The 15,777-nt window shown below is 32.1% G+C and overlaps 2 protein-coding genes across 4 annotated transcripts in view; one reads left to right on the top strand and one right to left on the bottom strand.

Annotated features, from left to right (window-relative positions):
- The window catches only part of LOC119601698 (3-hydroxy-3-methylglutaryl-coenzyme A reductase), an 89,891-nt gene that overhangs the window by 1,202 nt on the left and 72,912 nt on the right, over window positions 1-15,777 (bottom strand). For 2 of the 3 annotated variants that reach the window (XM_037952825.1, XM_037952824.1), the window contains 5 exons: window positions 13,036-14,110; window positions 4,198-4,285; window positions 3,549-4,124; window positions 2,007-3,379; window positions 15-384 (listed from right to left, as the gene is read on the bottom strand). In XM_037952825.1, the coding sequence (XP_037808753.1) occupies window positions 15-384; window positions 2,007-3,379; window positions 3,549-4,124; window positions 4,198-4,285; window positions 13,036-13,381 (2,753 nt within the window). In that variant the 5' untranslated portion in view covers window positions 13,382-14,110. Of the gene's footprint in view, window positions 1-14; window positions 385-2,006; window positions 3,380-3,548; window positions 4,125-4,197; window positions 4,286-13,035; window positions 14,111-15,777 lie in introns of those variants that run through there. The other variant, XM_037952826.1, reaches the window with a different exon arrangement.
- Window positions 1-15,777, top strand: part of LOC119601700 (probable Dol-P-Man:Man(7)GlcNAc(2)-PP-Dol alpha-1,6-mannosyltransferase) — a 41,271-nt gene that overhangs the window by 19,329 nt on the left and 6,165 nt on the right. The window lies entirely within an intron of this gene.

The following is a 15,777-nucleotide window of genomic DNA, read 5'->3' as shown; positions in this document are numbered from 1 at the left end:
TCTCTCATACATACCTATTGTGCCTCATGTGACTCTTGACTAGATCACTATTGACCAAAGCGGCCATAAGACTTAATTCACCTGCCATTACGGTGGCACATACAATCTGTGCCAATTTTTTGGCATTCTCACCGGGTTGGGCAACATTGGCTCCCTTAACACCCAACATATCTAGACAAGCACTTTGTCCGGGTAAACCAGTACCGCCACCAACTGTACCCACCTCCAGGGAAGGCATTGTGCAGGTCATATATAAATCTTCATTATTTTCACCCCAACATTCCATACCGGTAGAACAGTTACTGGATGTAACATTTTGTGCTGGATCTTGGCCGGTGGCTAGGAAAACGGCTGTAACCATGTTGGCGGCATGAGCGTTATTGCCTAGAAATTTTGATAGAAAAGCGTTATGTTATATTTTTTGTATAAATGAATGATTGTTGTGTAAACTTTCCAACGGTATACGTCTAGTCTATAGTCTAGTCTATAGACTAGTCTATAGACTAGACGTATAGACTATAGACTAGTCTATAGTCTAGTCTAGTCTAGTCTATAGACTAGTCTATAGTCTAGTCTAGTCTATAGTCTAGTCTATAGTCTAGTCTATAGTCTAGTCTATAGTCTAGTCTATAGTCTAGTCTATAGTCTAGTCTATAGTCTAGTCTATAGTCTAGTCTATAGTCTAGTCTATAACTAGTATAGTCTAGTCTATAGTCTAGTCTATAGTCTAGTCTATAGTCTAGTCTATAGTCTAGTCTATAGTCTAGTCTATAGTCTAGTCTATAGTCTAGTCTATAGTTTAGTCTATAGTCTAGTCTATAGTCTAGTCTATAGTCTAGTCTAGTCTATAGTCTAGTCTAGTCTAGTCTATAGTCTAGTCTATAGTCTAGTCTATAGTCTAGTCAATAGCCTAGTCTATAGTCTAGTCTATAGTCTAGTCTAGTCTATAGTCTAGTGTATAGTCTAGTCTATTCTAGTCTATAGTCTATAGTCTATAGTCTAGTCTAGTCTAGTCTAGTCTAGTCTAGTCTAGTCTAGTCTAGTCTAGTCTATAGTCTAGTCTATGGTCTAGTCTAGTCTAGTCTATAGTCTAGTCTAGTCTATAGTCTAGTCTGTAGTCTATAGTCTAGTCTATAGTCTATAGTCTAGTCTATAGTCTAGTCTAGTATAGTCTATAGTCTAGTCTATAGTCTAGTCCATAGTCTAGTCTATAGTCTAGTCTATAGTCTAGTCTATAGTCTAGTCTATAGTCTAGTCTATAGTCTAGTCTATAGTCTAGTCTATAGTCCAGTCTATAGTCTAGTCTATAGTCTAGTCTATAGTCTAGTCTATAGTCTAGTCTATAAACTAGTATAGTCTAGTCTATAGTCTAGTCTATAGTCTAGTCTATAGTCTAGTCTATAGTCTAGTCTATAGTCTAGTCTATAGTCTAGTCTATAGTCTAGTCTATAGTCTAGTCTATAGTCTAGTCTATAGTCTAGTCTATAGTCTAGTCTATAGTCTAGTCTATAGTCTAGTCTATAGTCTAGTCTATAGTCTAGTCTATAGTCTAGTCTAGTCTAGTCTATAGTCTAGTCTATAGTCTAGTCTATAGTCTAGTCTATAGTCTAGTCTATAGTCTAGTCTATAGTCTAGTCTATAGTCTAGTCTATAGTCTAGTCTATAGTCTAGTCTATAGTCTAGTCTATAGTCTAGTCTATAGTCTAGTCTATAGTTAGTCTATAGTTGGTCTATAGTCTAGTCTATAGTCTAGTCTATAGTCTAGTCTATAGTCTAGTCTACAGTCTAGTCTATAGTCTAGTCTATAGTCTAGTCTATAGTCTAGTCTATAGTCTAGTCTATAGTCTAGTCTAGTGTAGTCTATAGTCTAGTCTATAGTCTATTCAGTCTAGTCTATAGTCTATTTAATTGTTCGAACGTTTTATAAGTTTTATATATAAAAATCTCTTGGATTTCAAATCATTGTAAATTTCAGAAAGAATCGATTTATTAGCATTCAAACTCACCTCCTATACTGCCTGCCATAGCACTGCCACCCATATTCTTCAGTTTATTGCACTCTACCAATGTTTTAGCATCTGTCTTCAATACACTACGTAAAGTAGCTGCTGGTATTATACATTCGGTGACCACACGTTTTCCACGACCCTTAATCCAATTAATAGCCGCTGGTTTTTTGTCACAACAGAAATTGCCACTCAATGAGATAATTTGCATATCGGGGAATTCACGTTTAATACACTTCAATGCCATCTCGGCACCCTTTGAAACCATATTCATGCCCATGGCATCACCCGTCAAAGCAACAAAACGTATATACAGCTGAGGACCATCCATGGCAATGTGACACTCCTTGAGACGACCAAAACGTGAAGTGGAATCGAATTCCGCTTTAATACGTTTATAATTTTGTTCATCGTTAATCCAAATTTTCGCTTCAGCTGCACGACTAACACTGGAAAAGCGTACACAGGGAGCACGAGTCATACCCACATCTTCAACGTACGATGTGACACCGCGAATTGATAAAGCTTTGCAACCACGATTGGTGGATGCCACTAAGGCACCCTCGGTAGTGGCCATGGGTACGAAATATTTCGCACCATCCAACAGCAAAGGACCAGCATAACCGACTGGTATGGGCACATAGCCCAAGACATTTTCACAACAAGCATTCATAACACGCTTATAGTCAAAATGTTTGTATGGAAGACAGTCTAAAAGACCTTCCGCCAATTTGGCACGTTCACTAATAATGCGGCGTCTTAGCTTAACACCTCTCACCGGATCATCAATAACTGATTCGATTTTATGCAAAGGACAATATTGGCCACCAGCACTAACAATATTTATAATCTCTTCATCGGTTAGATTAGCAGGACCACCGCCTTCTTCTGTGGAATTTAAAATTTCCAGACATTCTTCCAAGGGGCGTGGTGGGCGTGATTTTGACAATTGATTACATTCACTCAAAGGTATCAGTTCAGCGCAGTCACTACCTCGTCGATTGCCATCCATTAAATCGTAGTCTGTTTGTGTAGCTGCATTAGCAGTGTTTGACTCCTCTATGGTAAACAATGGTATACGTGATGGTGGTGATATAACCTGCATTGATTTAACAGATTTAATCGACAATGATGTGGGATTGGCAGTATTATTGGGCTGCTGCATTAATTCCATGTTTTTAGTTTCAAGTGTTGTTTCCATATTGGAATTTAGCACTTCAAGTGGTTGTGTCTGAGATGATTTGGCCGCAATTGTAACAACAGTCGATTGTCGTAGTTGATCATGTAAATTATTTTCGAAAAATATGAATTTAATTACCAATGCTATGAGTAGAATAAGTATTACAATTTGATCGGCACTCATTGTCAGCCATCTGGAATTATAATTATGGGAGAGAATGGACAAATTAAATTATTATATGGGTCATTGATAAGCATTACAGACATTTGTTTAAAGTGCATAGATTTTAAAAAATTTATTTAGACACATTTGAATAATAATAGTTTAAAAATAAATGGAATGTCTAGAAAAATATAACTTACTTGATTATTAAATCGCTCAATTCTCCCGATTCTGTACGATTATTATTTACATTCATATTCAATTTCGGTGTCAATGTCTTGTCAACACTTTCGTATTCACTATTCGAAAATACCATACGACTATAAATGTGAACAATCATTAGACCGGTGGTCATAATAATCTTAACACGTTGTACTACAGGATTAGTCTTTTGTTCCTCTTCGCTTAATGCCTTCAATATTATTGATTCCTTGGCTTTAGCTCTAACCAATGACATATCCATACCATTGCGAGACAAATCCAAAATTAACGATAAACATGCCGGATAGAATGTCATAAATACAACATAATTCACAATGACCGACATAACGGCAAAGGTGCAAAGAACCTCCAAACGCTGAACACCCGACAGTGTACCCACACCAATGACTAAAGTTTCCACAATTGTATCTAGTGAAATGGCTGGACCTAAAAGTTCCAAACCACGTGCAATATTATTTGTGACTTCCGCTTGATTGGTACCGGCTAAAGCTAATTGAGCCAATGTTCCCGAATTCGATAGATCTATGAGTAGTAATAGGAAAAATAAAGCATCTCTGTGGGAAGAAATTATGAAAATAAAAAGAAATTAAGAAACTGGTCTTTACTGGTTATCAATAGAGAACTCACTTTAAGTCTGATATATCACTTCCTAGGAACTTGATTATGGTCGTTGTGAATATAAAACTAGAGAAGACAGTAAATAGTCCGGCAATACCTAAAAGAAAAAGAAAAAAATTTATTATAAATTTAATTTTTTTTACAATTTGATTAAAGTTAAACATTTTCACAAAAAAATGTATTAAAGGTTGTAAATTTAGAAATGTATTTCCACAGTAATCTCAAAAAATTATCGATTTTATAATGCTAACTATAAGGTAAAAATCGTGTCACCGGATTATTGTTATAAACCATATATAGGAAAGTTATTCTTTTTTTTTTCTACGAAAGTACTACTTAGAGAGACACCCGGATATTTTCCGGAAATATTGGCAAATTTATTAAATTTTTTGAAAAAAATTTTCTTTCATTGAAAACAGTTATTTCAATTAACCATTTAATGCATTAAAAAAAGGTGTGAATTTTTTCCATTTTATATTAAATTTCTTTTTAAATTGTTAAAATAAATATCATGAGAAACGTCATTATACATATGTAATCATAAAAATAAACAAACCATTAAACTTCAAAATACTTGTATTTTATGGCCGTTATTTAATATTACTTTGCTCACTACCCCTCAGTTTTTCAAGAAGTCAATGTATCCCTTTTAGACTAGGGAAAGGAAATCCATCATTTTAGTATAGTAATCTAATGTGAAATTTATGTATTGCACCCACTAAGGAGAAATCTAGCAGAGTCAATTGACTGTTTTGTACTGGAAGTGAAATATGATTTATAATAAATGAGGATTAATCAACTTCCGCCTAGGATACCCATAAATTAAAATATCTAGCTGTTTGTTTGGAACAGTTCCCTCGAACTGCAGGGTACTTACATACATATGTATGTATATACACAATAATAAGGATTTAAAATGAAGACCGGTCTTAAATATTTACAACTTACATAAATTTCCTACGTATGCATGCAAGTATGTATTATGTATGAACATTTGTAGAAACGTATTTATTTGGTTGTGTGTTTAACAGTGACCTTCAATATGATGGGGGGTTACCATGGATGATGGCAGTCAGAGTTTAACAAAAATTCACCAGCAACACAATCGAAAGGAAAGCAAAAATTGTATATTCAGTAAAATTCAATTACAACGAATATTGAGAACCACTTCCCTACAGGAAATGGATGTTAAAAAAAAACATTTTTAATTATTAAGTCATTTTATTAAATTAAGTAGTATGAAAACTTTAGAGGAAGAATTTAAAGATTTCAAACATTAATAAACACTTTTTCGTAAAGTTATCTATGATTAAGGAATTTATGTATATTCCCGGGATGCTAAAGACATTTAAATTTAACACCAATTTCCCTGAAACAGCAAAAATTGCGCGAAAAAAAGAATTGTGATAACAGATAAGAACAATTAAATAGAAAAAATTCACTTTTTTAACTTAAATCAAAAGTAAACAATGAATTTTAATGCGAAAAAATATTTCTTTTAATAAAACAATCTTAAGATTCTTTTTCATAAGATGGTTATCATTACATTCATAATATTTTGGGAAATATCATCAAATAATTTTGAACGGTTAATAAAATTCACAAATGTTTAGAATTTTTTTTATTTTGCACGAAAGTGTAGTCAAAAACCATAGTGTAGTATAATCCATAGTCTAGTCTAGTCTATAGTGTAGTCTATAGTGTAGTCTATAGTGTAGTCTATAGTCTAGTCTATAGTCTAGTCTATAGTCTAGTCTATAGTCTAGTCTATAGTCTAGTCTATAGTCTAGTCTATAGTCTAGTCTATAGTCTAGTCTATAGTCTAGTCTATAGTCTAGTCTATAGTCTAGTCTATAGTCTAGTCTATAGTCTAGTCTATAGTCTAGTCTATAGTCTAGTCTATAGTCTAGTCTATAGTCTAGTCTATAGTCTAGTCTATAGTATAGTCTATAGTCTAGTCTATAGTCTAGTCTATAGTCTAGTCTATAGTCTATAGTCTAGTCTATAAACTAGTCTATAGTCTAGTCTATAAACTAGTCTATAGTCTAGTCTAAAGTCTAGTCTAAAGTCTAGTCTAAAGTCTAGTCTATAGTCTAGTCTATAGTCTAGTCTATAGTCTAGTCTATAGTGTAGTCTATAGTCTAGTCTATAGTCTAGTATATAGTCTAGTCTATAGTCTAGTCTATAGTCTAGTCTATAAACTAGTCTATAGTCTAGTCTAAAGTCTAGTCTATAGTCTAGTCTATAGTCTAGTCTATAGTCTAGTCTATAGTCTAGTCTATAGTCTAGTCTATAGTCTAGTCTATAGTCTAGTCTATAGTCTAGTCTATAGTCTAGTCTATGGTCTAGTCTATAGTCTAGTCTATAGTCTAGTCTATAGTCTAGTCTATAGTCTAGTCTATAATCTAGTCTATAGTCTAGTCTATAGTCTAGTCTATAGTCTAGTCTATAGTCTAGTCTATAGTCTAGAGTATAGTCTAGTCTATAGTCTAGTCTATAGTCTAGAGTATAGTATAGAGTATAGTCTAGTCTATAGTCTAGTCTATAGTCTAGAGTATAGTCTAGTCTATAGTCTAGTCTATAGTCTAGTCTATAGTCTAGTATATAGTCTAGTCTATAGTCTAGTATATAGTCTAGTCTATAGTCTAGTATATAGTCTAGTCCATAGTCTAGTCCATAGTCTAGTCTATAGTCTAGTCTGTAGTCTAGTCCATAGTCTAGTCTGTAGTCTATAAACTAGTCTATAGTCTAGTCTAAAGTCTAGTCTAAAGTCTAGTCTAAAGTCTAGTCTATAGTCTAGTCTATAGTCTAGTCTATAGTCTAGTCTATAGTTTAGTCTATAGTCTAGTCTATAGTCTAGTCTATAGTCTAGTCTATAGTCTAGTCTATAGTCTAGTCTATAGTCTAGTCTATAGTCTAGTCTATAGTCTATGTCTATAGTTAGTCTATAGTCTAGTCTATAGTCTAGTCTATAGTCTAGTCTATAGTCTAGTCTATAGTCTAGTCTATAGTCTAGTCTATAGTCTAGTCTATAGTCTAGTCTATAGTCTAGTCTATAGTCTAGTCCTATAGTCTAGTCTATAGTCTAGTCTATAGTCTAGTCTATAGTCTAGTCTATAGGTCTAGTCTATAGGCTAGTCTATAGTCAGTCTATAGTCTAGTCTATAGTCTAGTCTATAGTCTAGTCTAGTCTAGTCTATAGTCTAGTCTATAGTCCTAGTCTATAGTCTAGTCTATAGTCTAGTCTATAAGTCTAGTGCTATAGTCTAGTCTATAGTCTAGTCTATAGTCTAGTCTATAGTCTAGTCTATATTCTAGTCTATAGTCTAGATCTATAGTCTATTCTATAGTCTAGTATATAGTCGATTCTATAGTCTAGTCTATAGTCTAGTCTATAGTCTAGTCTTATAGTCTAGTCTATAGTCTAGTCTATAGTCTAGTCTATAGTCTAGTCTATAGTCTAGTCTATAGTCTAGTCTATAGTCCTAGTCTATAGTCTAGTCATAGTCTAGTCTATATCTAGTCTATATCTAGTCATAGTCTAGTCTATAGTCTAGTCTATAGTCTAGTCTATAGTCTAGTCTATATGTCTATTCTATAGTCTAGTCTAATCTAGTCTATAGTCTAGTCTATAGTCTAGTCTATAGTCTAGTCTATAGTCTAGTCTATAGTCTAGTCTATAGTCTAGTCTATCTAGTCTATAGTCTAGTCTATAGTCTAGTCTATAGTCTAGTCTATAGTCTAGTCTATAGTCTAGTCTATAGTCTAGTCTATAGTCTAGTCTATAGTCTAGTCTATAGTCTAGTCTATAGTCTAGTCTATAGTCTAGTCTATAGTCTAGTCTATAGTCTAGTCTATAGTCTAGTCTATAGTCTAGTCTATAGTCTAGTCTATAGTCTAGTCTATAGTCTAGTCTATAGTCTAGTCTATAGTCTAGTCTATAGTCTTGTAATTACAATTACGAGTAATTGTAATTGGTTATTGCTCAATTACACATTACAAGTAATTGTAATTGACCATGTAATGAATTACTCTGTGTAATCATTACCCCCCATGCCTGGTATATGAACTAATAGTCTATAGACTATATTTTATGAACTAATTATAAAGATTTAGCCTTTTTACTGTTTTCAGTTCTGAGGATTCTCAATGAAAAATGTGAGAAATCACTTATGAATGAAACAAACTTAATTTTGATATAAAAAGTTTGTAGCTATTTGTGTGAGATTGTTAATAAATGTACCTATAATCCGGCAAGAAAAAAGTGTTAAACTAGGTTCGCTAGCAAATAATTCATCCAGTTAATACACAAGAGAACTACTTTATCCTGTTATAAAAAACTTAAATAAAGATGTATGGATATATTTTTGAAATATGTATGCATACAATGCCAGATTATGTATGTTTATAAGCTTATGGGTGTGTAAAATTATGTTGATAGCGTCACGTACATCGTCAGTTGGTGGTTAAATAAAAATATTCAATAAAAATTTCAAAATTATAGCAAGTTTTTTTCGGTGCGTATACATGCGTTTTTTTAAATTTAATGTAAACATTAAATATTTGTAAGTATGTGTTTGCCTATAGATGTTGACATTTATATGTCAATAAAATAAAATATTTTATTTTCAACATCTTAAATCTTTGTGAACTTCTTCTTGTGAGTTAAATAAATTTCCATTTTAAATTTCGGAACAAAAATGTAAATTTATTCAAAATTCATATTTCCCAAAAGATATTATTTACCTTCTACTTTAATTTTCTAACTTATTTATTTATTATTTGGTATCTATATTATTATTATTGTTGTTGTTTATTTTAACAAGGTCAATACACTGTTAGTATTTAAAGTTGGCTCTTATAATCAATCGTGTATGACGATGGCCTTTAACATAATAAAGTCAATATTAAATTAAATTAGTTTATAATTATTTTTTTTATTTAAAATTAATCCAATCATCTATTCATATTTACCATAAACGCTATAACAACAAGAACAACTAGAAAAATAATCTGAGAAAAAAAAACTTTGTTTACTTCAAAAGAAGGTCTAATTTATTAGTACTTTTTGAATTTGGTTTTTTCTACATTATTATATAAAGGACAAAATCGCAAAATATTGTTTAGTATAAAGAAATTTATATTGAATTTCATATTGCTTTTTGCTGACATGTACAGTGGTGGATAATTGTGAAAAGTTTGGTAAAGTTGTGGGACATATTCGTAGTCTAACCGATTACCAAAATATTACCAAATACTATAGGTCTCCTCGAAATACTACTGGCGAACGATTTCCAGGCATTGTAACAATAGAGTTTAGGAGTTCCCGGAAAGATTTACTTGAGCCTCTCCTTTATCGGCCTAAGCTAACTGTGGTCTTTGTTCAGGGATATTAATTCATTTTAGTCCCACAGTCACATCTCTGAAGAATTCTGTTTAGGTCTCTAGTCAGACCGCAAATCAAAGTAGATCAGTACGGTACTTGGTTTTGTGAAGTTATTCAAATATTGGTGGTACTTCCAAATCATACGATTTTCAGCAGGTTAAATTCTGAATTTGTTTTCAGCCTCCTGCTACAATTTTACTGTCTACTGTTTATCGGTATGCGAAAGTCTGCACTGCTGTCGTACATACGTTTTAGATTAGATCGTTATTACATAATAAAATATTAAAAAAAAAATCCCTAAAATTCATATTGAATAAACATATTGACAAGCTTGATGGAAACGAGTTTGTGTTTGTATTAAAAAAAACGTACAGACAAAAACATCTTAAATATGAGGTACTCGAAATTTATTTACGTATGTAGATTGGCAGTGTATTTATGTGTATCGGGATTGGCATTAAAAGCTTGTTGTGTTATCATTGTAATACAGGCAATACATTATTTCATTGATGTGATAAAGAATATTTGTCTCATTACGCTGATGAATAATATTTATCGTAAAAATACCATGGTGGCAAATACCATTTTATGAAGTCTATTGATTTTAGATATTAGCAGTTAATAGCTAATAAAAAAATACATCATAATCACTATGTTGTTACCTTGACATTTTTTACATATGCTTAACAAAATTCAAATTTATTAATAACTATAGAAAAATAATTGTTTAGACTAAAAGAAATTTAATTCCTTGGATTAAATTAATAAATATTTTGTTGTATTTTTTCAATGTCAAAAACATATTATTATTACCTTTACGGTATTTTGCATTTTTAAGGTAAACAATATTGACAATCATAAAAGAGGAAGTCTTTACAATTTCAATTAACTTTGCAAATAAACAGAAATTGTACAGAATTTCGAAAAAAAAGCCAAAAACAAACAAACATTCATTGAGAAAAATTATACTTTTCCCAGAAAAAAAAATAAACTGAATAAAAATCCATACGCACATAATAAGACTAATACAGATACATTTTCAATTCTATACATTTTGATGCAAATTAAAAAAGAGAATGAAAACGAAAAAAAAACAGCCAATCATCCAACCAAGGGTCAGATGAAATATTCATGCTTATTATACAATTTCAAAATCTAAATGAAACACTGACCTATACTTGCAACAGTAGATTCATGATGACATGAAAAACTTACAGAAAAAATTTCAAACTATTTTTATTCTTGAATGAAAAGAAGAAAAAAAAAAAACGTACATAATACTCAACAAAGCAATTACAAACAATGAATGTTAGAAATCTGTGCATAAGAAAAAAAAAAAAAACTATTACAAAATAAAGTGAATGAATGATGAAAGAAAAGAAAAAAGTTTGAACAAATGATAAATTTGAAAGAATGTTATACAACATGTATCTACAAAACCGCAGTCTATGACAATCACAACAATAGATTGTGATATTTGCACATACTGACAGACATACATAAATCAAAATGTATCTACGAGTATGTACGACGAAAACCTTTTAGAGCAAACAACTGAAAACAATTTCAAATAAGAGATTTGAACTTAAGCGCATAAAATAGAATGGTATAACAATAAAATTTTGTACAATAATACACTCAAGGAGAAATGTTGATTATTATACATAAATATTTATTAAGATTTAAATATTATATATTTCTTTTTAATTTCTTACGTATAAACAAAATAGCGATAAATGCTCTGCTTATAGAGAGAAGATATCGTCAAGACTGTAATCAAGGCTATAGTCCAGACTATAGCCTAGGCTATAATCCAGTCTATAGCCTAGGCTATAATCCAGTCTATAGGTTAGGCTGTAGTCCAGGCTATAGTATAGGCTGTAGTCCAGACTATAGTCTAGGATATAGTCCAGACTATAGTCTAGGCAATAGTCCATACTAAAGTCTAGGATATAGTCTAGGCTATAGTTCAGATTCTAGTCAAGGCAATAGTCCACACTGTAGTCAAGGCTATAGTATAGTGAAGATTGTAGTCCATACTATAGTCTAGGCTATAGTCCAGAATTTAGTCTAGGCTATCATCCAGGATATAGTTCAGCCTATAGTATAGGCTATAGTCCAGACTATAGTCAAGGCTATAATCCAGACTTTAGTCTAGGCAATAGTCCAGTCTAAAGTCTAGGATATATTCAAGACTATAGTCTAGGCTATAGTCCAGAGTTTAGTCTAGGCTATCATCCAGGATATAGTTCAGCCTATAGTATAGGCTATAGACTATAGTCTAGGCTATAGTCCAGACTATAGTCTAGGCTATAGTCCAGACTATAGTCTAGGCTATAGTCCAGACTATAGTCTAGGCTATAGTCTAGGCTATAGTCCAGACTATAGTCTAGGCTATAGTCCAGAGTTTAGTCTAGGCTATCATCCAGGATATGGTTCAGCCTATAGTATAGGCTATAGTCTAGGCTATAGTCCAGACTATAGTCTAGGCTATAGTCCAGACTATAGTCTAGGCTATAGTCCAGACTATAGTCTAGGCTATAGTCCAGAGTTTAGTCTAGGCTATCATCCAGGCAATAGTTCAGCCTATAGTATAGGCTATAGTCTAGACTATAGTCAAGTCTATAATCCAGACTTTAGTCTAGGCAATAGTTCAGTCTAAAGTCTAGGGTATAGGCAAGACTATAGTCTATACAATAGTCCAGACTATAGTCTATTCAATAGTCCAGACTTTAATCTAGGCTATAGTCTAGGCTATAGTCCAGACTATAGTCAAGATTGTAGTCCATACTGTAGTCAAGGCTATAGTCCAGACTGTACTCAAGGCTATAGTCCAGTCTGTACTCAAGGCTATAGTCCAGACTATGGTCTAGGCTATAGTCCAGACTATAGTCTAGGCTATAGTCCAGACTATATCCTAGGCCATAGTCCAGACTATAGTCAAGATTGCAGTTTATGCTAAAGTCTAGGCTATAGTCCAGACAATATTCTTAGCTATAGTCCAGGGCATAGTCTAGGCTATAGTCCAGACTATAGTCCTGACTGTAGTCAAGGCTATAGTCGAGACTATAGTCAAGGCTATAGTCCAGAGTACAGTCAAGGATATAGTACATAGTACAGTCTAGGCTATAGTCCAGACTATAATGAAGGCAATAGTCCAGACTGTAATCAAAGCTATAGTCCAGACTGTAGCTAAGGCTATAGTTAAGGATATAGTCCAGACTATAGTCAAGGCTATAGTCCATACTATGGTCAAGGCTACAGTCCATACTATAGTCAAGGCTATAGTCCATACTATAGTCAAGGCTATAGTCCATACTATATTCAAGGCTACTATATATAGTCCAGACTAAAGTCAAAGCTATAGTCAAAATTAGTCTCAATAAATTTCTTTTTCTATAAAAAATGTCCATTAATACTATTTTACTGTCACCACAAAAAATAAAAAACTTGACACTTACCCAGTATATATTTGGAGCCCAATTTGTGTAGACTACAAAATTGATAATAACAGTAGAGTACAGCAGCACACCGGACAATTGTCATGACAATAACATCGGCTGCATTATATTCAGCCTCTAGACCTTCACACGATTGTGTCCAGCCATGACAGGGACGGTGTCGACTAGATGTAGTACTGCTGCCACCACCACCACCTCCACCAGCATCAGATGTAGTAGTGGTGGTAATATATTGTTGCTTATCAACTGTCAGCATACATGCTGTCACCGTAAGCAATGCTACAATAACCTCCCATGGATGTGATGCACAAAATTCGCCATGTGCCCGAAATAAACGACCAATCATGATGTTGAGAAATTTTTGATTCCAAATGAAATTTGTGCAAAAATGAAAATTTTGTTGAATTTTGCTAAAAGCGTTTGCCTATAGTTTAAATGTAAAATATTGTTACTGTTTTTATAGTTGGTGGTGATGTTGACGTTGATTTTGTTAAAAGAAAGCACACACGACTTTTAAGTAAACTATTTTGTTGGATGATGTGACAAAATGTTTCTCTTTGGCCAATAATTCTGTTTTATTGTGGAGTTATACTCGTTTTATTTAGCGTTTCTTTTTTTTATAAATTGTATAATAACGGAAACAGTAGGAAATCAATCAATTGTCAATCAATTACATCCGTTTTTCCTCTACACGTTATATTCTGTTTGTAATTATTTGTTGATTTTATAGATGGCGCTGACATTAACATTTATCTTTTTCTAGTTGAGTAATTGTTGTTGTAGAGTATTTTGTTGTTGTTGTTGTTGCTGTTTTCAGTATAGAATTGTTTTAATTTGCATCAAGTGTTTTTGACGTCTCAGTTGAGATTTGTTTTATTTTTATATTGTTATGGTCTCTTTATAACAGTTAGTTTGTTTTGTTTTTATTTTTTTGATTCCTTTCAATTACAGGTGTCGTTTATTAACAAAAAAAAAAAACTTTTCTGTTGTGTTTTTTTCGTTGGTATTTTTATAGTTTATTTTATTGTTTTGCCAATTTTCTTCTATTGATTGGAAGTAATTTTCTTTTAATGATCTGCAATAGGCGAAATAGAAAAAAATATATAATTAATATTGTAAATTGATTTATTTTGCAATAACTAAACAACTGTTAAGAAATCTTGCAATTTTAATAATATTAAAAAAATATAATTTAGATTAGATTTTACAGTTAAAATTTAAAAACTAAAATTGTTCTGGGAACATTGCTATTGCAAACTTAAAGTTATGAATGGTTTCCATTTAGAATGGAAACTACTGTGAAAAGTCAGACACTATCAAAAATAACACAGGCCAACAAATTTTTAACTCAAAGACCAAAGTATACTAAGCCTTAGAATTGTACTATTATAACAAAATTTCGAGAGTGCTGCTCAAAATACTTTGGTCTCTGGGTTCCGTTTATTCAAATTTTGTTGTCCCGTGTGATTAAACTAAAAACATGTTGTTAAACAAATTACATTTTGGTTTTATGCGCTTATAATTTAAAATAAAAATCTAATCGCAATTTTTAGTTCATTCTAGTTGCAACATTGTTTAGTTAAACTGAAATTAAAATCATCAAAGTTATTTTATTATAATTAAAATGTAACTATGTCTCGTGGTTATTTTACTAAAACATGTTTACTAAATAGTTCAGTTTGTAAAAAAAATCGGTCATGACACGTTGGTTCCATTGGCTATTATATCTAGCTCTTTGTCATGGCATATTTCTTGGATTCACCACCTTATATATTGATGTTCTCAGACGTCTAGTGATATCGTATAGATTTATTAAAATTTTTGTGTATTTCCAAAATATTTTGTATATTATAATTGCGTTAATCATAGTGATGTACTACACTGTTCAAGTTTTTAATGATGACGATGATCTTATCACGTATTTTGGTAATTTTTTAACACTTTTTTCCAATTTGTCTTTATTTGTTATGATCACATTGTTGCGGTTTAATGGTGATAAAGTCTTAAAGAAATGGCTCCAAATATTTCTTGTGTTACAAACAAATTACTTTGATAAATTGCAACATTTTCCAGCTGATAAAAATACTAATAAACTTGTGCCTCTGAATATTATTATCATGATGGCAAATAGTTTGGCTAATTTAATTAATATTGGTCTAGTATGGCAGATGGACTGGTTTCATATGATGCAATATATTTTTGAAGGTTATCTATATGCCATGCAACATTATATGATATTCCATCATGGTCTCCTACTGAGTTATATTAATCATTGTTTTTCAAAGTTGAATAATCAGCTGCAACATGGAGAAGTGCAAAAACCTTTTGCCAATATTTACTTTCAGCTTTCGACAGTATTGCAAGAAATGAATATCACCTATGGACCCGCCATATTTATTATGCTCTTGGGAATACTACTTTTAAATATAATATTTGTTTGTACAATCATGGAGTCAACAAAATATATTAAAATTTTCGAGTTTTTTATCGAATGCTTATATTTGTTTACCATACCAACATTGTCGTGTATCGACACGTACTTATATTTTTTAATTTGTAATCGGACATATGAGACAACAGAAGAAACCAAGAGAATTATATTGGAATATGTTACTAGAGCAGAAAATCAGGAAGTCTGTAATTTTAACAATTTAAAAAAGGTTAAAACTAATGTTTCCTCCCTTTTGCAGGTTGAAATCATTTTACTAGGACGTTCAATTTCTCGTCTCAATATCAATATCT

The sequence above is a fragment of the Lucilia sericata genome, unplaced genomic scaffold, assembly GCF_015586225.1.
Source record: "Lucilia sericata isolate MDLA Ls3-8-SP2 unplaced genomic scaffold, ASM1558622v1 Contig000186F_arrow, whole genome shotgun sequence".
Classification (NCBI taxonomy): domain Eukaryota; kingdom Metazoa; phylum Arthropoda; class Insecta; order Diptera; family Calliphoridae; genus Lucilia; species Lucilia sericata.
The sequence above is the reverse complement of the archived record's forward strand: the minus strand, read 5'-3'. Positions and strand labels throughout refer to the sequence as shown.